At 39.8% G+C, this 22,280-nt stretch overlaps 1 protein-coding gene across 2 annotated transcripts in view; it reads right to left on the reverse strand.

The window, feature by feature from the left end:
• Nucleotides 1–22,280, reverse strand: part of C13H1orf87 (chromosome 13 C1orf87 homolog) — a 95,807-nt gene that overhangs the window by 55,037 nt on the left and 18,490 nt on the right. For both annotated transcript variants that reach the window (XM_007522723.3, XM_060206306.1), the window contains exon 3: nt 13,177–13,420. In XM_007522723.3, the coding sequence (XP_007522785.1) occupies nt 13,177–13,420 (244 nt within the window). The remainder of the gene's footprint in view (nt 1–13,176; nt 13,421–22,280) is intronic.

Below are 22,280 nucleotides of genomic sequence, written 5' to 3' on the forward strand. Positions count from 1 at the left end.
AGAGGTGGAGAGAACAATAGAAACCTGCAGACCTGCTTCATCACTTATGAAGCAATCCCCCTGCAGGTGGGGAGCCAGGGGCTCGAACTGGGATCCTTACACTGGTCCCTGCACCTTAGACTTATATATTTTAATAGTTTAATGAGCAGAAGAGGAGAGGGAAGAATGCAGGAAAAGGACAACCGGATACAGAAAACTCAAGAGAGGCTGTGAGGCGGGCCTCTGCAGTATATCATGTGACTTGCAATAAAGTCCTGAACACCTGAACGCTCTCCCTTCTCCCTGCCCCTCCCTGAACACCTGGACACCTGGCATCAAATAAAATGACAGCATAGTGCTCCGTTCTTTCCAATTCTCTGCTTTCTCCTTCTTTCTTTCACAGTACACTGAGAGAGCAAAAAGAAACCAGAAGAAGGTGTATAGCACAGAGAAATGGGTATTTTAAAAGAACTATAAATTCAGGTGAGAACAAAAGATAAGGCTGGAGAAAACTTTACCAGGTAAATAGACAATCTTATATATTTTGTGTACCTTCCTCTAAGAAAAGGAGGCAGGAGAAAGGTGCTTTCAGTTTTGTGAGTGTCTGTGTTATACGCTGACGCCAATGGGGAACCATGGGAATGTTTTCTTTAGATGTACATCAATGTCAGAATTGTTCAAAATGTACTTCCTAGTAAAACTGTATGGAGACCATTTGAGGTTTTATGCCATTAACTTAGCATGAGACAGATTCCATTCTCTGTCCACAGGGAATCTTATTCTGTAAATTATTTGGTAAGATGTTTCAGGTGTCCTGTTATCAGAACAATACATTTCATTAAATTATTATGAATTTAATGTTATGAATTATTCTTTCAGTCATTTATAATTCTTCTGCATTGGGGAACTAATACGCTCTATTTCACAGCACTCTAAAATAGCTTTTATCAGTATTTCAATATGTCACCAGTCCAGTGGAGTCAAAGTGTTCTTCCCTCTCATTTAAACACCGTTACATGTAACGTATCTTTATTTTCAACATTATAAAGGCAGGTAAATAAATCGATATGATCCTTGTTCTCATTGGCCTCGACATCATAGATTAAATTTTATGCTCTTACCAAAGGAAAAAAGAAAATATACTGTACTCTCAGAATTCTGTGAGAAATGAATGCTATGTGCATTCTCAATATCTTTCAGATTATAAAGCTGTATTATGGACTATGTGTAGACCACACTGTTTTGAGCCTATTGACTCTCCAACACTGAATAGTAATCATACCAGGAAGAAAGCATAATGGTTCTGGTTCTGTGCTGGGATGCAGGATTCCATTCATGAACCCTGGATAGAAAGAATTATTTTTTAAATTTTATTTATTTATTAATAAGGAAGATAGGAGGAGAGAGAAAGAGAGAGAGAGAGAGGAAGAGAGAAGCAGACATCACTCTGGTACATGTACTCCTGGTAATTGAACTCAGGACCTCATGCTTGAGAGTCCAGTGCTATATTCACTGCACTACCTCTTGGACCACTGTAAAGAATTACTTCATCACACCACAAGCAGTGAGAAAAGAGTCCAGAGGGGGCATACATCTCTCGAGATGGGGCTCACAAAGTATTGAGAATCATACAAGTGCCCTCGTCTATTTGTTGAGTGTGTATGCATATAGATATGCCAAGTACAGGCATCTTAACAGAGTAGATATTTAAATAATTTCTTTCCTAATATGTAAGCCACATTATATCAGATTTATTATCTCCAAAGCTGATGATTATATCAAATTCTATGTTTACTCTGCAACTCCTGACCTTACCCCAAGGATGAAGGAATGTTGAGGTCCCCTACAGAGCCTTTTCACACAATATCTGCCCTGGAGGCTGGAGACTGGAATGGCAAAGCAAGGAATTTTTATTTTATTATTATTATTATTTTACCAGAACATTGATCAGCTCTGGCTTATGGTGGTGCTGGGGACTGAAACTGGAACTTTGGAACTTCAGGCATGATAGTCTCTTTGTATAACTATTATGCTATCTATCCCCTCCAAAGCAAGGAATTTCTGACATGACTTGTTCTAGTACAAAGTTCTTAATAATTAGAGAAATGGGTCACATATACACAAGAAACAGGCATTATGTATCATAGGTTCACAAAGCTCTATAAAGGCCTTTCAAATCTGAGGTCCCAGGTTCAATTCCCAGGACCACCATGAGCCAGAAGCCAGAAATAGTCAGTGCTGTGGTTTCCTCTCTATCATTCTCTCTGCATATTTATCTCATCAAAATAAAATGAATACAATTTAAAAAATAACAGCAGTGAATCAGGAAGTAGTGCAGCTGGTTAAGTGCAGGTGGCACAAAGCTCAAGGAATGGCGTGAGGATCCCAGTTCGAGTCCTTGACCCCCCCAACCAGCAGGTCTGCAGGTGTCTGTCTTTCTCTCCTGCTCTCTGTCTTCCCCTCCTCTCTCCATTTCTCTCTGTCCTATCCAACAATGACCACATCAATAACAACAATAATAACTATAATACAACAAGGGCAACAAAAGGGAATCAATAAATAATAAAAAAAAAATAATAATAACAGCAATAATTTGTCGCCAGAGGCTAATGACTCAGCAGATAGGATAATATCCCTTGCATGTGTGGGTTCCTGATGGGTGCCCTGGTGTATGTCTTTCTCTCAAAAAATCAATCAAATATCTAAAACTTTAGTGAAGATAATGAACAAAATAGAATCGTATCAAATTCTAAGAACATATAGAAAAACATGGGGGTGCTGGGTGGTGGCATACCTGGTTAAGTGCCCATGTTACGATGCACAAGAGCCCAGGTTTGAGCCCCATTTGCTTTGAAAATGGTGAAGCAGTGCTGCAGGTATCTCTCTGTCTCTCTCCCTCTATTTTATTTTATTTTATTATTTATTTATTTACTTATTTAGACTCAGGGTTATTGCTGGGGCTCAGGGCCTACACTATGAATTCACTACTCCTAGAGGCCATTTTTCCCATTTTGTTGCCCTTGTTGTTGTTATTATTGTTATTGCTGTTGTTTTTGCTGGATAGGGCAGAAATTAAGAGGAGGGAAAGACAGAGAGGGGGAGAGAAAGACAGACATCTGCAGAAATGCTTCATCACCTGTGAAGTGACCCTCTGCATGTGGGGAACCAGGGCCTCAAACCAGGATCCTTCTACCAGTCTTTGCCTTTTGCGCCATGTGTGCTTAACTTGCTGTACTACCTCTTTTTTAAAAAAAATATTTTTTATATATCTATTGGATAGAGACAGCCAGAAATCAATAGGGGAGGGGGGGAGAGAGAGGGAGAGAGATATATTTTCTTTTCTTCCTTCCTCCATCCTCTTTCTTTCTTTCTTCCTTCCTTCTTTCCTTCCTTTCTTTCTTTCTTTCTTTCTTTCTTTCTTTCTTTCTTTCTTTCTTTCTTCCTAGTTCATAAATTCAAAGAATTTATATTTCTTTGAAAATAACCATTTGTCTCTGTTATATACCTTCTTGCGGTTTCCTTTTGCTCTCTTGTACTGTGAGAGAAAGAAGGAGAAAACAGAGAATTGGAAAGAACGAGTGCTACGCTGTCATTTTACTTGGTGCCAGGCGTTCAGGTGTTCAGGACTTTATTGCAAGTCACATGATATACTGCACAGCCCCACCCCACAGCCTCTTTCTACCTTCCTTTCTTCCTTCCTTCCTTCCTTCCTTCCTTCCTTCCTTTCTTTCTTTCTTTCTTTCTCTCTCTCTCTTTCTTTCTTTCTTTCTTTCTTTTTTTCTTTCTTTTTTTCTTTTTTTTACCAGAGCTCTGGCTCAGCTCTGGCTTATGGTGATGTGGGGGATTGAACCTGGGACGAACTTTGAGCCTCAGGTATGAGAGTCTATTTGCATAACCATTATGCTATCTCCCCCACCCAAGAGATATTTTCTTAATTTTTTATCACAAAAATCTTACTTGTGGATAACATAGTAGACTGAGATGACTTGCAAGCAATGCTAGTTTTTGTGATACTTATCTAAAATAATTGATACAAAGGGAACACAGAAATTGAGTACAATTACTAATTCTTCCTTTGTTGGAACTTCTAAGTGTTGGCAAAGAGATTTTGAAGGTGACTTACAAATAACACTATGTTAAAGTGATCATGGGACACTTGCTATGTGTGCACCCAGTTAAGCGTACATATTACTAAGCACAAAGACAGGTTCAAGCCCCTGCTCCCCAACTGGGGAGGTGGGGTGGGGGAGGTTGCTTCACAAAAGGTAAAGTAGGTCTCCAGCTGTCTAACTTTCTCTCTCCCTTTCTATCCTCCCCTCCCCTTCAATTTCTATCAGTTCAGTCAAAAAAAAAAGGGGGGGGGATGGCCACTGGGAGCTGTGGATTCGTAACCGTGGCACCAACCCTAGCAGCAAGGAAAAAAGAGTTATCACATTGTGGAAGCCTTGAACAAGACAAGTGGACCCAATAAATTATCTCAGTATTTGCAATGAAGAGCCTTGACTTAAGAGAACATGTGCAGTGAGTATGAAATGAAGATTTCAAAATTTACATGCATGAGCTATTTCTTAAAAAGCTGAGAACAAAGAATTGCTGTTTTAGAAAGCTGTTAAGTGGCTCAAAAAGGGAGCTAGTTTATAGGATCCACTAAGCATGGTAGAAAGAATGGCACTTCCCTTTTGAGATTAGCTTATTAAAAAGACAATGTGAAGGTTGGGTGGTGATACAACTTGATAGGAGTGTTGTAATGCAGTCCTATTGGCCAACCATAGGAAACGGGACACAGCACTCTGCCCACATTGGCCTGCTGACAGAGCATGCTATGGTCTGCTTAAACACACAATAGACTGTGGGTGGCCGAATGGACTTAAAAGCACAGGAAGCTGGAAGTTAGGGCCCTTTTGGCTCCTGATTCTTCTCCTGGTCAGACGCATCTCACCTGGTCAGAAGCATCTCAGCTGAGGCTTGTCTGCCATGGCTACCTCTCCTGGGAACTGAACACATGTGACTCAACTAGCCAGTCAACTCTAGACTTTCCTCTACAGCCATGAATAACCTATATCTCTGCCAACAATAGTTTTATCTCCTGGGGTTGAACTTTTGGAAGCTAATTCATGGGCTTATGAGACTAGTTTATTTACCCCTGCCTATAATATCTTATTTTGTGGTACTTCAAATATACAACCCATAATACTGTACCAACTGATAAAGCTTTGGTACTTTAAACCCCCTCTCAGCCTCTCAGCCACCCCACAATGAAGTCCATTCATTACACACCACTGCAGCCAAGCCCCTTTTATTTTAATTACAACAGTAGAGTGTACCCATTACCATGTATAAGGACCCAGGTTCCAGCTCTCAGTCCCCACCTGCAGTGGGGAACCTCCATGAGTGGTGAAACAGTGTTGTATGTCAGGAGGGAGGGAGGAAGAGATGAGGAGGGAAGTAGAGACAGAGGAGGAGAGAGAGAGAGAAGTGGAGTGACTTACTACTGCCTTCGTTTGTTTTCACATTTTTTTTTCTTTTCTTCTGTCAGTCATTCCTTGGAAAACCAGACACTATATCATGAACATTATGTGATAAGATCCAAATAGAGAAAATCTGAATTTTCTGAACAACAAAGAAATAACTCAGCCCAATCACAGTATTTTTTTTAAATAAGCCTTCAAGTCCAGAGTCCTTGTCAAGCTCTCAGCTAATTGCATTCCTGACCAGTACTGGGGTGCAACTTCATGAAACACCTTAAGCTAGAGCCACTTAAAAAATATATATGGTACTTGAATACATATATATATATATATATATATATATATATATATAATATATATTGAATATATATATGGTACTTGAATTCTTTTCCCAGCAATAGTGTGTAATAATATATGGTTATTGATTTAAAGAGCTAAGTTTTGGAGAAATGTAGTATCCATAAGCAGATAATTAAATTAGACTTAATTTCATCTTACTATTGATTTTTTTTTTGGAACTCGCTATTTTTAACATTTAATTTTATATTATTTTCTGCAAATATCTTTTGTAATTTAAAATACGAATCTAACAGAATTACCAGATATCTATTGGTTCTATTTTTAATCCCTACATCATGAGTAATCATTATTTAAAAATATCTCTTCCTGATTTCTTTCTTTAAAATATATAGTGATAGCTAGGTAGATAGATGAAAGACACAACTCTCTACATCTTCCCAACTGAATCTTTGTACCTATAAATATAAATCCTACTGTCCTCTCTTTACCAGTCTCTTACAACCATACTATGCTCTTTTTCTCTATGACCTGACTTCTCTAATTATCTCATTTAAGTTGGTGCATACAGTATTTTTTTTTCTGACAAAATTCTTTTGTTTTACTTGACAAATGTCCTTGGTTGCATTTCTATTGTATTAGTAGTAAGTGCTCAGATTTCTCTCTTCTTTATTGTTGAATTATACCCATTGTTGGCACATACCACATTCTGCTTATCCAGTCATCTGTTGATGAACACTTGAGTTGCTTCTCTGCTTTCACTATTATGACTAATGCTATGGAAATGGGTTTGAAGCTCTCTCCTCAAGGTCCTCCTTAGAATTACTTTGTGAATATGTCTAGAGGTAGTATTGATAATTAACATAGAAAATCTACTTGTATATTTTTGATAAAAAGCATACTTTATTATTATGATGATGCTTTATTTATGATAACTGTGGTGGTTATCAGAGGGAGGTGGCCATGAAGCTTTGAAGACTTGTAACTTAGCAAACCATTATTCATGAATAAAATTTGTTTTTAAAAAGAGCAGAACAGGTTTTGGTTATTGGAATTCAGACAGTTCCCAGCTTATGATAGTTTCAGTTATGATTTTTTTTTTTACTTTATGTTGATGGGAAAATATTATGGAATCAGCAGAAAGTATGTAATTCAACTTTAAATGTTGCTTTGTCATCAGGGCTAGACACCAAGAACAATCACACCTATTTTATTTGCAGTAGTGGACTACCAACACTGTATGAAGGTTCTAGTTTTTGATAAGGATTATATTTTATGATTATTTATTCACTGATTTATTGGCTAGAGACAGAGAAATTGAAAGGAGAGTCAGAGGTAGAGAAGAAGAAAGGGAGACACCTGCAGCACTGCTTCACAGCTTGTGTTTAAGAAGGACAATTTGTCAATTTTTAATTTTTTGTGTTTTTAATGTCTCATTGAAGAAATCATTGCCAGCTCCAGTGTGATGATTTTTGTACTATTTTTTTTCTTCTAAGAGTTTATAATTTCAGACAGATATAGGTCATAGATAGGTTTTGAGTTAATTTTTATGTGGTGTTAGATAAAGGTCTAACTGTATAATTTTGCACATGGATATCAGTTTTCCCAGTATGATTTGTTGGAAAGACTTATCTTTTCCTCAATGAATTATCTTAACACCCTTGTCAAAAATAATTTGGCCATATGTGTGATAGTTTTTTTACCATATTCTATTCCATTTTTCTATAGATCAACATCTGTCTTCATGTCAGCATCACACTCTTTTATTTATTATACAATTGAAGTAAGTTTTGAAATCTGAAAATGTATTTCAGCTTTGTTCTTCTTTTTCAATATTGCTTCCAGTGATAAAGATTGCTTAAAATTGTATAGTGGGTTTTTATATTTCTGCAAAAATCAGTACAATTTTGATAGAGATTAATGATACTTTTTTTTTCTGAACAAGAAGATGTATCTTTTTGCTGGTCAACTATTCTCTTGGGCTTTTCAACATTCTTTTCATTTTTATTTTCCCTCCAGGCTGTTGCTGTGGCTTGGTGCCTGCACTACAAATCCACTGCTCCTGGCAGCCCTTTTATCCCCTAATTTTTATTGGATAGGACAGAAAGAAATTGAGAGAGGAGAGGGAGATAGAGAAGGAGAAAGAAAGACACCTTCAGGCCTGCTTCATTGCTTGTGAAGTGACCTCCCCTGCAGGTGAGGAGCTGGGAAATGGCATGTGAGAATTCAAATTTTGCATGAGGACAATGGAAGTAAACAATGGTTTAAAGTGTATTAAGAAGTGTCAAAGCCTATGAAGAAAGCATATTAATTATACAAATAAAACTTTCATGCCTGAGGCTCTGAACTCAAGATCCAATTCCCTGTATTTCCATAGTCATAGCCCAATAGTGCTCTAGTAAACAAAACAAACAACAACAAAACCATTTGGTCAATTTTATAGTTCTTCCTGAAAAAGGTATGTATATTTTTTCTGCCATATTAGAATCATGCTTTACTATATGAATCGCTTTAATCAATGGGCTATTTGAGGATATAGCACAAGTAAAGATATAAAATGTACATGTAATATATCTGTGATTGGATAATGTGGCTGAACATTTTCTTTTGAAATGTTTCCACCATGATGGGAAACATTTGCCTTGAATAGCCCACTGTTCCCAATAAAAAGAGCCTGAATCAGATCTATTTTCCAAAGCCAGGCCTAGGCAAGTTAAACCAAAATATGTAAGTGTCTTCTTACTTTACCTCTACAGATATGATCATGAATATCTATTGTTAGAAGCCCCTGCGTATTGATGCTACTTGTCACATGAGTGTATTGTTACATTAGCTCACCCATATAAAGAGGGAAGGGCAGATTCAAGAAAATCAGTGTGAGGTTCCTTAGAACAAGGTAGTGTAGCAAAACAACAGGTGGCTCCATTTAAGGTTAAACAAGTGAGAGGTTTATTTATAAAAATCACTGTGAATGTGAGGGGAGAAATCTAGCTAAGAAAATAGGCAAAAGTCTAAAGCCTGCAACTGAGCTACCCAAGAACACCATGTGAAGAGATCAGGGTCAGTCTAGAGCCACACCAACAGGAGAGTGTCCTGATGAAGGTAATTCAATTAGGAGAGCTACTGCTGCAAGTCCTTGCTTATATAGTCCCTGCACCAACATTCCCTTGTGAGTATGCTCAGTTATTTATATGCTAATTGCCCCAAATTCCTGTTGGGGTCACAACTGTCGTATGCTTTACATTGGTTTGTTCTAGCCCTCCCCCTAGTCCTGTTAATTTCGCGGGCCTGTTTGGCCCTGCCCCAAGGAACCCCGAGAGAGGGTTCCTGAGTCTGAGAGTTCCTGAGTTCCTGAGTTCGAGAGTTTCAGGGTTACAGAGTAAGAGAGAGTTCCACAGTGGAAGAGTTTCAGAGGGTTCCCCAGTACCAGAGTTCCAGAGTTCCAGAGTTGGAGAGTTCCCGAGTTACAGAGTAAGAGAAAGAGTGCTTGCGCCGCCGCAAAGAGACAGCAGAGTTCTGTTTGATGATTAGTTTGTCTTAGTTTATGAATCGTTGTTCCTGAATAAAGAAATACAGCTTCCCTGCCCAGCCGTTGTCTCCGCGTCTCTGTTACCCGCCGTGAAGCAAGCCAGCCCGGCAAGAGCCTCCGAAATTTTAACAACACACAACAAGGTATAATGGTAGTCTACTAGAAAGATGGCAGAGGTAACAGAAGAGTTTCCTTGAATGTTTCTTTTTTGACATAAGGAATGTAGAATTTAAAGGGTTTAGTGACTAATCAAATAGAAGAGGTAGGGACATAGCTAGAAAAAAATCATGCCTGGCTATTTTGCTGGTATATCTGGGAGAGACAGGGACTGTTCTAGGGGATACAGAAGGCAGGGAAAAAAAAAAAAAACATCAAAATGTTTGCTTTGACCATGTTGACTTGAAAGTTATCTGTGTATAACTAAATTGAAAGGCCCTTGACACCTGTCTCCTCAAGAAACTACTGTCACCATCCCAATCCAACTCACAGAGTTACAACAGAGAATAAAACAAGATAAACAACACAGAAGATCTTTGAAAAGAATGTACTACCAATCAACTATAATTATTAAAATTAAAGCACTCACACTTTCATTTCATGTTGCCAGATGCAGAAAATTAAATTCTGATTTTATTTTTGAGACTGTGTAACTGAGTTTGCTGCCAGTCACACATTCTATTTTCTGCAATAAAGTAGATCTGATGCCTTTGAGAAACAATACACACAACATATAGACTTTAAAAGGCACTTGTAGAGCAGAATTTGGAGACAAAGGATTCTTGAGTTGACAGTGAGAAGAGCCAGGCTCTTTACCTGTAAGATATTTTAATTTAATTTATTATAATTGTTATTATTGTTGTTGTTATTTTGCCTCCAGGGTTATTGCTGGGGCTCAGTGCCTGCACTATGAATTCACTGCTCCTGGAGGTTATTTCTTCCATTTTGTTGCCCTTGTTGTTGTTGTTATAGCTGTTTTTATTGTTGGATAGAACAGAGAGAAATGGAGAGAGGAGACGAAGACAGAGAGGGGGAGAGAAAGACGCCTGCAGACCTACTTCACCACCTATGAAGCGCCCGCCCCCCCCCCCCCCCCGTAGGGGGGGAGCCAGGGGCCCGAACCAGGATCCTTGCACTCTGGCCATTGTGCTTCATGCTATGTGTGCTTAACCCACTTTGCTACTGCCTGGCCCCGAGATCTTGAACTAATCATTTAAGCTCCTTAGACTTCACATTCTTCAATTATGAAATAAAGGTTTATATTTGTTGATTTCTAAGATATCGTAACTATTCTTCTCATACATGAAAAGACGGATTTCCCTAAGATTCCCAGCCTACCTGTTACGAGAGCTAAACCTCATACTTCATTTGTAACTGAGAAGAGCTTCACAATTACTCATCCCCATCCACATAAGCTCGGTCTTCATCAGCAAGTTCTCTTTTGGAGCAAATTCAGAGGGCCCAGATTGCTTGTTATGTCCCAGGCAGGAATACTTATTTTTGTCCCAGTGTGAAGGGGATAAGGATCTAGAAGGAGTTCTGATTAGTTTGCTTCTTTACAGCGGCAGGATTCCATTTACCACTTAGTCAAGGTGGTAATGAGGGTCTCTATACCAGGCAACTGTGACTGCCATCTGGCAGGCCTACACCATACACTCAGCAGACAGACAAAACCAATTAGTCAGGCTCCACACCTCCCATGATGCCTTGCTGAGTTTGGTTGTGGAGTGTTAAGCCTGCTGAGTCTCCCACAAGAAACTTCATAGATTTCTGGAAAAGGAGGGGGCGAATTATCTCTCTCTTGGCACTGAAGAACTAGCAACAAACCCAGATTATAGGAGTCCAAGAACAGCTTGCCCCTATATAATGACTAAAGAAAAGTCTGTTACAGAATGGGGAGGTTGATGTAGTAGGGTAGTGTCAAGAGGAAAAAGTCCACTTATAAATGAGTAACTGGAAAAAATTTAAATGCTCATCAAAAGTGGATCTTGTAAATCATCCAAGCTTTTCCCATATACATTAATGGATATAGTTTGGACCTAGAATCTGGACTTGGATTATGGTTTTGCTATTCCTGGTACTTATGATCTGAACAAACAGCCTAACAGCTTTGGTTTTGAGTTCCTTCATGTAATAAGTGCAAACAACAAAAGGGTTTTTTTTTTTTCCTACTTTACAGAACGCTTGGGAGTAACAAGTTAATTAACACATATATAGAATTTAGAATAGGGTCTATTTCAGATTAAGTGTTTAGTGTTAGTTCTGAGTAGTACTCTCATAGAGCTACTAATGATATCACTTGGGATGAATTATGTGAAATGAGTAAAAGTTCTTGAAAATAAGTGAATAAAACAGGATAGCAAAGAGTATAAACACAAGAGTTATTTATTTTTTTTAAATTTTTTAAAAGTATCTATGAATTCCAGAAAGAAAGGAAAGAAATACCCCACTCCCACTAGTTTTCTTTGGTTGGATTGTATTTTCTTCTTATTTATATTCTCCTTCCATTAGTCTCAAAATTTTATATGGTCATTTTACAATGAAGAAGAGGAATAAAAATTAAAGAGAAGAAAACATGGTGAAATATTTTGCATTTATGAATTGCCATAACTCTTCCAAGCTTTTAATTTTTATCACAGTGATAGAAATAACAGTGGTGGCTAGATCATGAGAATAATTCCAAGGAGTGAATGATAAAATTTATATGGAAGTAGTCAGCCAGTGATATAGTATTTCATTTGTATTCCAACTCCATCTTTAGAAAGCAACAACTAAAAATCTTAATGTAAGAGTAAAAATTAAGCAAGAACTCTGTGGTTTTTAGATATGAATAGCAGATTGTTTTACCTCTGTAGATGGATTATGACTGCTTCAACCAGTCCCTAAATCCAAGCTTTTATTGTGGGAAAACCAAAAAAAGCACATTAACTACTGATTAGGTGTCCTGAGTTTCACTGTAGCTCTGATGGTGATATGTTTGGGAAAGTCACTTTTACTTCAGGGCCTCAGTACTGAACTCAACTTGCAGAGTATGGTCTGTGGTCCTTTGATGGACTATCATTAATCTTTGCACAGTTCTTGTGAACTAAAGACCACAAGCCCAATAACTTTCATTTTCTCACATGACTAAGGATGAAACAGTATCTGAGTGATTTAGTAAAGGCTATTCAAATTAGAAACTAACAATAATTCTGTTAGAGTTTACTGCGGGCAAATTCAGTATTCTGCTAAAATATCTGGCTGTCACTTAATGCTTGGCAGCACTGCAAAATTCCCACTTTGTGTGTCTTTTTAGTTACAATGTCAGCAATTTTAGAAATGTATTTTGTTATCAATGAAACATTAGTTTTGCCCTAATTTGGATTCAGTTTTCAATTGCTGGAATTTAAAAAATTCAATTGCTAATTATTTAGATTTGTCCTTTCAAGTTAGTCTGTTGTGGATTGGTTAATTGTTAACAGAGTCCAGTAAATATATATATATATGTATATATATATATATATACACATATATATATACTCATCAATATCATTTGAATTTGATGATATTTTGATATTTCAACATAGTTACACTGGATTTTGAAGGTAAATGATGTATCTCTGTGTAATACTAAAGTAGAGATCCTGCCCTTCCCACATGCTCCAAGTATATGTATAGTATGCTTGCATGCATAGTAAAGCTTATCTGTTTTGACTACCACTGTGTTTGCCAGAGTAGTCTGATCAACTCAACTGTTGATCAACAAAGATGTTGTATATCTTAAAACGCGTTTTCATAGTACAAAAAAAGTGAATTCTACAGTTATTAAGTACTGCAAATACAAGTATATGTTTGCATGATTGTTTCCAACCTAATCCAGAATTTTCCAAGTCAAGTAAGGACCAAGAAGATCAGGTTGTTACTTACTCTGCCGTCCAGAAATCTGCTATGGTGCACTTCTTCCAGAAGTTTCTGGTTGTTCGCGGGTTTCTGGTTCTGTGGGTGCTTGCACTCTTCCAAATCATTTGGCTTAGGGTTGACTTGGTTTTCAGTGAAGTTAGTCGTAGCTGGAGGGCTGCTGCTCAGTTGCTTTGCATTAACAGTCATGGACTTGGGGAGCACCGTCTGTGTCACCGTCTGTGTTTCTGCCTTCATGTTCTCATTCTCCTTACTGTGAAGAAACAGTTTGTCACTCTGTTACTCAAAGGGCAGACATTGTATGCACTAGCTACATAAGAAATGAAAGTGTTAGTCTGGTGGTGTGAGCAGTGGTAACACCTCATCTTGGAATGAAGAAGTAAACATTGGTTATTTGTCTATGGATTATTTACCATAGAAAGACCATGTTATTATTTTCTCAGGTTTTATCTCCCCTCTACTCTCTTCCACATACTCATAAATATTATCTATCCATCTACTCTGAAATCCTTTGGGTAAGTAATGGGAATGTTGTAAATGAACTCTAGAGATTATCACCTCTCTTGAAAATCTAACAGGTGTTTTCAGCCTTTGAATGTAGGGAAAGAAGAAAGTCAAGGCAGTTTGCCAACTCCAGTTTTGCTTTATGTCTCTCCTTAGTTCTCCTTCAGGTTCTTTTTTTCTCAGTGGTCTTCCATTTCACTTAAATATCAAATAGAGAAAAAAGGAAAAAAAAAACTCTAAAACTATTCAAAGAAATACAAATTACAGAGTTTTAATAGTCCAACCTTACACAATAACCAAAGAATTACAAGGCAAGACAGATTCTGTACAAGGCATGGTTTTATTTTGTTTTTAACAACAAGGTTTTTTTTTTTAATTTAATAAGAGAGAGAGAGAGACTACCTGGAAACAACGTAGGTATCCAACAAAGATGAGGAACTAAGAAAACTGTGGTACAAATACACAGTGAAATACTATTCAGCTCTTAAGACTGATGAGTTCATCTTCTGCATCTCATCTTGGGTGGAATGTGAAGGAATCACGTTAAGTGAGATAAGCCAGAAAGAGAAGGATGAATATGGGATGATCTCAGGCATGGATAGAAGCTGATAAAAAAAGAACAGTAAGGGTGAAGCACAAATTAGAACTTGGACTGGGTTTGGTGTATTGTCCCAAAATAAAGGACTCGTATAAAGAAATAAAAAAAAGAAATAAAAATAAAGGACTTGGGGGGTGGGGAAACAAGTTGTGGGGGAGATTTCAGGTCCTGGTTCATGATAATGGAGGAGGACCTAGGCTAGGGGTGAAAGTATCTTGAAGAAAATTGAGAATTTTTTCACATATATCAAAAACTGTGTTTACTATAAACTATTAACCCCCCAAATAAAAAATATGAAAAGGAAGAGAGAGATTAGAGGTCCATTTCATTATTTTATGCAGTGCTCACACCTAAAAACATCTCAATCACTGAGTTACATCCCTGGCACCAAGACATTATTTTAAATGTAGAAAACTTATTTGGAAAATAAGTTAATGCTTTTGGACACATAAATATAAATAACATAGTGGGTAACCTGAGGAAATGCATTAAAAATAAGGAAGCTGAAACACTTGGAAGTTTGTTGTTTTTTTTTTTTTTTAGAATTTTCAATAGCAAAAATAATCAGACATGTAGAAACAAACTTAGCAAAGAATGTGGAAAGTCTGCATACTGAAGACTATGAATTAACTATTCAGAGAAATAGAAAAAGACAGAAGGAAATGGAAAGACATACCATATTCATGGATTAGAAGAATTAACTTTTGTCAAACAGACAATTGTACCCAGAGCTGTAACATAACAACCAATCTTGGGAAAATGATAAATTGTACCCATGTGTCTACAACTAGACTATAAACCATTAACCCCTCAATAAAGTGGAAAGAATAGAACTTGCATTATAGAAAATACAAGAATTTATTTTATAGAGGCACTGCATGGTGACATATAGAAGACACATGTTACTATGTTCAAGGACCTGGGTTCAAGCCCCTGGCACCTACCTGTGGGGTGAGGGGAGCTGCATGAATGGTGAAGCAGTGCTGAAGATGTCTCTCTTTTGCTCTACCTCTTTATCACTGTCTTCCCTTTTCCTCTGTCTTTATCAAAAAGAAAGGAAAAACAAACAAACAAAAAGGAAAAACAACAGCTAGAGTAGTAGATTAATTGTGTAGGCACTGAGCCCCAGTAATAATCCTGGTGGTGATATATATATATATATATTAGAAAAATGCAGAAGGAAAATTAAAAAATATCTAGTAATAGAATATGTGTTGAATATTTTATTATCTGTTTGCATGGTAAATGTATGGTGTCATTAAAACAGCTATGAACAATATTTATGATCTAAGAAAATGTCCAGTTATACAAATAGCAGAAAATTGTAATTAGTTTAAATAAATAAAATATAAGTATGCAAAATATGCAATATATATGTATTTATATAGTACTTATCTGAAAACATACACTACAGTTAGTGACAGACTGTTTAGAAGGAAATATGCCAGAAACAAACAATAAGCATCTACTATATCCCATCACATATTATGTATTTTTACATTTTTTTATCATTTTCTTGGGAGGCTAATAGTTTACAGTACAGTTTGTGACACATGGGTGCAGTTTCTCATCTCCCCATGATAGGTGTCTGCAAAACACTCCCGCCCCCAACTAAGATCCCCCCATCATGCAAAACTATTACACATTTTCTACATGAGCCAAGTATTTGATCATCCAGAAAGTAAATTAAAAATATTACTGACGTATGCAAGATATTCATTCTGTGATATAGGATGACAAAAAAATAAATAAATGAACTTGCAAAAGAAATGGTAACATAACTGTCTCTTGGTTTCATGAGAATATGATGGTGGTGTGCAGAAACAGCTGAGGCTATGATGACATATCCAAATTATCCACCTAAATTCCTATAAAACTGTTAAACCACTAATAGAAAGGAAACAAATGAAAAACTAACAAGTAGAATGAAAAGCACTCATAAAGTAATATTTCACACATAATTTGATTTTTCTGATCTAAAATCCATCAGTGTAAGTTTTCCTGAATTAGAATTATGTTGGTTGTATATTGACAGTGGACAAAGTATGCTCAAATTCCTCAAAAGGAAGAGGGTGGTGGTATTCTATAAGCGTCAGCTATTACTTTTGAAGTAGAAGAAAGAATATGTTTTAAGTCATAAAATATTTGGGCATAAAGATTTCTCCAGTACTTATTGATCTGAATGAAACCAAATCTGCGGGTCATTCCAGGGCTCTCTGCTTCCCTGGCCACTGGCAGCAGAAACCGGGGCATCCCCTGGGGCAGGGGAGTTTTAGGGGGCCCCTGGTGACAAGGGTAGAGTGCACAGAGAAGAAGGAAACACACAATCAGCTCTGGGAGAAGCCTCATGGACAACTCATTTATTAAGGGATACAAGCAAGTAGATACACCCAAGGTTCAAAAAGATGGTTGAGGTAATCATTAATGTACACACAATGCATAGTTACATCTTGACCTACTAAGTATTTGATCACAACTGGAAAGTTACCATATAAGCTCACAATGCCTAGGTAGGTTTTTTTCTCTAAGGGTAAATTACAAGCACCTCAGGGCAGGGGAAAAGGGAGTGGTTGAGCAAAGGCAGGATATTTGTGGTGGGTTTCAGGTTGGCCATACACAGTTATTCATAGCCTTTGTTCAAAGGGAATAAGGGAGCTTGAATAGGAAAGTACCCAGTCTGAGAAAGACCATGCATCGTAAGCTCACGAAGTCAGGAGGGACTAGCCTACCACCCTTCAGGGAGGGGGCTCGGGGTCAACCTCCTCAAACACTCATGGAAATAATGGCTTGGACTTCCCAGGCAGTGGGCCTTTTCCCATACCATTGTGAGCAATAATTTGAGTATGTATATTTTGCAGCAATTTGTTTGGTTGCTGTCATAAGAGAATGAGAAAGGTCTGGGAAAGAACTCCGAGGAACATCTACATTTACAGAGGTGGAAATATCCCTAAAATAAGATTTAGAAGACATTCTCAGGGCGCCAGGTGGTGAGTGCATATTAACAATGTACAAGAATGTGGTGAAGAAGTGCTGCAGGTGCCTATCTCTCTCCCTCTCAACTACCAACTGCCCTCTCAATTTTCTCTGTATCTATACAATATTAAATAAATAACATTAAAAAAAGAAGGAATTCTCAGAAAGCCAGGGGATCTAGTTGAGCAGGATCTTGGCAGGGAAGTGAAGAAGACATTGACAGAAAAGGTGACAGAGTCAGCAGTGGCAAGATGCTGAGAACAGGAAGCTCTAAAAAGTGCCTATTGAGTTAACCAACAAAGACTGTCTCAAGAGTAAGAGGACTTTTAGGGAAGTAATAGAATTTATGGACAAAGAGAGGGCACCAAAGTGAATACATGAAATATAAGGACTCTTTTGGAGAAGTTTGGCTGCAAAATGGGATAGAGATAACATTCTTAAGAGAATACAAAGAGAGTTTCAGATGGGGGCATTGTGACTGTCATATTTAAAGATACAAGGGGCTAGACCTATTACAGTACCAACTGAGGAAGAGCCATGTGAGCCAAGGAGTAGGAGAGAGTTGTATTATTGCAATAAGATAGATCTTTAGGGGACTGAGCAGTGGTGTACCTGGTTAAGTGTACATAGTGCTATCTATGTGCAAGGACCTGCTCAAGGATTCGGTTAGAGCTCCCGCTTCCCACCTGCAGTGGGGATGCTTCACTAGCAGTGAACATGTCTTCAGGTGTCTATCTTTCTCATTCACTCTATATCTCTCCCTCCCCTCTTAGTTTCTCTCTGTCCTATTGAATACAATGGAAAAGGAAAAAATGGCGATGAGGAACAGTGAGTTCATAGTGTAGGCACCACTGAGCCCCAGCAATGACCCTGGAGGCGAGAGAGAGAAGGAGAGATAGAGGGAGAGAGAGGGAGATAGAGAGAGAGAAAGGAGGAATGGGAAGGAAGGAAGGAAATGTATAATATAAAATAGATCTTTATGGGAGTAGGGCGATAGCACAGCAGGTTAAGCACATATGGCGCAAAGCACAAGGACCAGCATAAGGATCCCAGTTCAAACCCCCGGCTCCCCACCTGCAGGGGAGTCGCTTTACAGGCAGTGAAGCAAGTTTGCAGGTGTCTATCTTTCTCTCCTCCTCTCTGTCTTCCCCTCTTCTCTCCATTTCTTTCTGTCCCACAAGGATGACATCTAAAACAACAATAAAACAACAAGGGCAACCAAAGAGAATAAATAAATAAAATAAAATAAAATAGATCTTTACAAAATGAGGTGGGGTGTCACTGACAGAAAAGTAATAGAAATTAAATTTAAGAATAGAGTAGTAGGTTGGTGTATCACACCGAAGTAAAGACTGTGGTTGGTGGGGAGTGTTCAGGTCCTGGAACAAGATGGTGGAGGAGGACCTAGGTGAGGGGTTATGTGTTATGTGGAAAACAGAAATGAGGGCAGGGCTAGATAGCATAATGGCTATGCAAAGAGACTCTCATGCCTGAGGCTCTGAAGTCCCAGATTCAGTCCCCCTGTACCACCATAAGCCAGAGCTGAGCTGAGCAGTGCTCTGGTAAACAAACAAACAAACAAAAAAATGAATTGAAAACAGGAATGTTACACATGCACCAACTGCTATATTTTACTGTCAACTGTAAACCATTAATCTCCCCAAGAATAGAGTAGTGGAGACAATGATGATGGAGATAATTTTTTACTCTATGTAACAGGTTGATCAAATTGCTTATAGCTTAAATTTTCTCTTTTGAGAAAGAGATTAAATTTTCTCTTTTGATGAAAGGTGTGGTTACCCATTAGGAGTCTAGGATTCCATGTTTGAGTAGAAAGAATTGAAGGAAGGAAAGGAATGGAGGCAGAAGAAAGGAAGGAAGGAAGGAAGGGAGGAAGAAAGATTGACACAACTGAATGTCTAGTGTTGCTGAGGACTTATTCTGATGCAGTCTCCGCCCCCAGGTTTTTCTATGCCCCGCTAAATCCTAGAGTGCCCCCTTTCAACCAATCCTGGCTCCGCCCCCAGGTTTTTCTATGCCCCGCTAAATCCTAGAGTGCCCCCTTTCAACCAATCCTGGCCCTACACGTCACCCCTGGTTGTCGCCCAATAAAAAGCCCCCTCACCCCTCCACTCTCTCTCTCTGGGCTCTCAGCTCTCCCTCTCTGAGGTCTCGCTCCCTGCTCTCCCCCCGTGGTCGGCCATTGCTGGCTGACTCCACGTGATCTGAACCAAACCTCCCCCCCATCCTATAATAAAGATTTGTGTACCCCTTTGCTCTGGACGTCCGCTCTCTTCTCCGCGGTGCAGCCCGACACCAGACCACCGCAACAACATCTGGCGCCCATCGTGTTCCGTACCCACACCACGCCCGGCCTGAGGTCTCCGAAACTGCCCAGACACAGGTAAGTGGCATCCGCCCACTTCTGTGGCCCCACATTTCCCTCCACCATGGGAAATTTCTCGTTTTATGAGGAGGTGTCCCAGTCATTATCTCTTGACCTGGGACAGATTCCCGCTGTCATAAAAGGTTTAATTTTCGCTACCCCTTGGATTTTTTTAACTGTGGTCACCACTTTCAAGATATGTAAAATGTGGTATGCCATAAGGATAAGTGACCTTGAGGCTGAGGTACGAGAGTTAAATCACATGTGCTTAAGACTTAGACATCCTAAGCGATCAGCGGCTAAACCCAAGAATTCCGTTCCCACAGAAACGCACACATGTTCGGATGCTCCTCCTCTGACCCCACCCCCTGCCGCCGCGGTTTCAGCTCCGCCTGCAGCTTCTGTGTTCCTGAACCCCGCCCCTGCCCCTGCCGTCCCGGTTCCAGCTCCGCCCCCGGCCCCTGCCATCCCAGTTTCAGCTCCACCCCGGCCCCTGTCGCCACGGTTTCAGCTCCGCCTGCAGCTTCTGCGTTCCTGAACCCCGCCCCTGCCCCTGCTGTCCCGGTTTCAGCTCCGCCCCCGGCCCCTGCCATCCCGGTTTCAGCTCCGCCCCCGGCCCCTATCGCCACGGTTTCAGCTCCGCCTGCAGCTTCCGTTTTCCTGATCCCGCCCCCGGCCCCTGCTGCCGTGGTTTCAGCTCCGCCTGAGGCTTCCTCGTCCCTGACCCCGCCCCCTGCTGATACATCACCATTAAGAGACCTAGTGGCTGAGATATGAGAGCTGAAGGATATTTTTTCAGCATTTAAGGATTTTAAACCATGTGCAGTCCACCCTGGGAGCTCCGTCCCCGTAGATATGCGTTTAGTCTCCCCTGCAGTCACTACAGCAGTTTCTACTGAACTTTCCACTTCTGTAGCTCCCTCTCCCGCGCCATCGGACCAAATCCACACATTCCCGGTAAACTTGGCCCCTTCTAAACAAAACCCTCAGCTGTGGCAGCCATATTCCTCTAAAGAAGTTTGAACACTCAGACAAGCAGTCAGGGAGGACGGTATGCATTTTCCCTGGACCAAGTCCGTCTTGAGAAGCTTTTACCAGCATTTACATACACCACAAGACTGGAAAGAACTGGCTCGTGCTGCACTCCCAGACCCACTCTATCTTCAGTGGCAGGCATGTTTCCGCGATGAGTGTTTTAGGCAATCGTAGGAAAATAGTAACAAACAGGTAGAATGGAATTCTGATGCTTTGTTTGGAGCAGGAGCTTATGAATCTGGAGCTCAGCAGGCAGAAGCCAGGTTTCCAACTGGTTATTTTGAACAGGTACACATCTGTGCAACACAAGCATGGGAAAGGGTGACCACACCTGATGTAGATCCATCAGCTCCCATTAACTCTTTTCATCAAGGCTCTGATGAGTCATTGGCGAGCTTCATCTCAAGGGTGAAGAGAAGCTTAGAGAGAAAGGTTTATAATCCTGACGTCCGCACACTACTCCTGCGCTCTATTGTCTGGGAAGGCATGACACCACAATTCCTTCAGGTATGCCTTAATCTTACACACCTACATCCAGATAATTGGATTCTAGCGACACAGGAACTTACATCAGGCAATTATGGGGCACCCGCTACGACGCAGGTCTATGCAGTTGCCCCACGTAAGCAAAACGGGGCCTGCTTTCAGTGTGGTCGCCAAGGACATTGGTGTAACCAATGTCCTGATAAGTTGCGACCACGGCTCCAGTCAGGGAAACCATGCCTCCAGCCAGAGCAACCCCGCTTTCAGTCAGGGAGCCAGAGACTGCGTACTGTTTGTCCAAAATGTCGTAAGGGGTTTCATTGGAAGAGAGATTGTTGGTCCCAATTTCATAAAGATGGTTCGCCCCTTAATGGTACAAATTCAGGGCCTGAGATTTTGTGGACCACTCCTGTTTTAGAACAAGGTCACCCTTCTATGACAGTAAAGATTGGCAATATTCCTTTTAAATTTTTGATTGACACGGGGGCAGCAAAGACGATTTTAAGGCAAGAAGAGGTTCCCTAAAATTGGGAACTCATCCCTGGACCCAGTTTACATGGAATAGGAGGGATGACGAGAGCATTTTGCACACGAGACTCGCTTATGTGGGAAGACCCAGAAGGTTCTACCGGACACTTCCGCCCTTTGGTAGCTAATATTAGCACCAACTTACTGGGCAGGGATCTTCTGGAATGTCTTAATGTTAGGATATCCACAGACGCCTCTGCAGAGCGTAAAACTCATTCCCGCAATACCAGGTCTATTCAGCACCCCCAATACTAAATGCCACTGTTCGTAGCCAAACACCCCGCTTAAGCTGGCTTTCTAATGAGCCTGTCTGGGTGGAACAGTGGCCTTTACCTAGGGATAAGCTAAAAATTTTAAAAGAGCTCGTCCGAGAGCAGTTGTCCTTGGGACACATTCGTCATTCTCAAAGCCCATGGAATACTCCTGTCTTTGTGATTAAAAAGCACTCAGGAAAATGGTGCCTCCTTCAAGATCTCCGTGCAGTAAATAAAACCATGCAGGTCTGGGGCTCCCCCCAAAGGGGTTTGCCTCTTGCTTCTGCAATTCCCATGGGAATTCCAATCATAGCTATTGATATACAAGATTGTTTTTTCTCTATCCCCTTGA

Source organism: Erinaceus europaeus, chromosome 13 (assembly GCF_950295315.1).
Source record: "Erinaceus europaeus chromosome 13, mEriEur2.1, whole genome shotgun sequence".
Classification (NCBI taxonomy): domain Eukaryota; kingdom Metazoa; phylum Chordata; class Mammalia; order Eulipotyphla; family Erinaceidae; genus Erinaceus; species Erinaceus europaeus.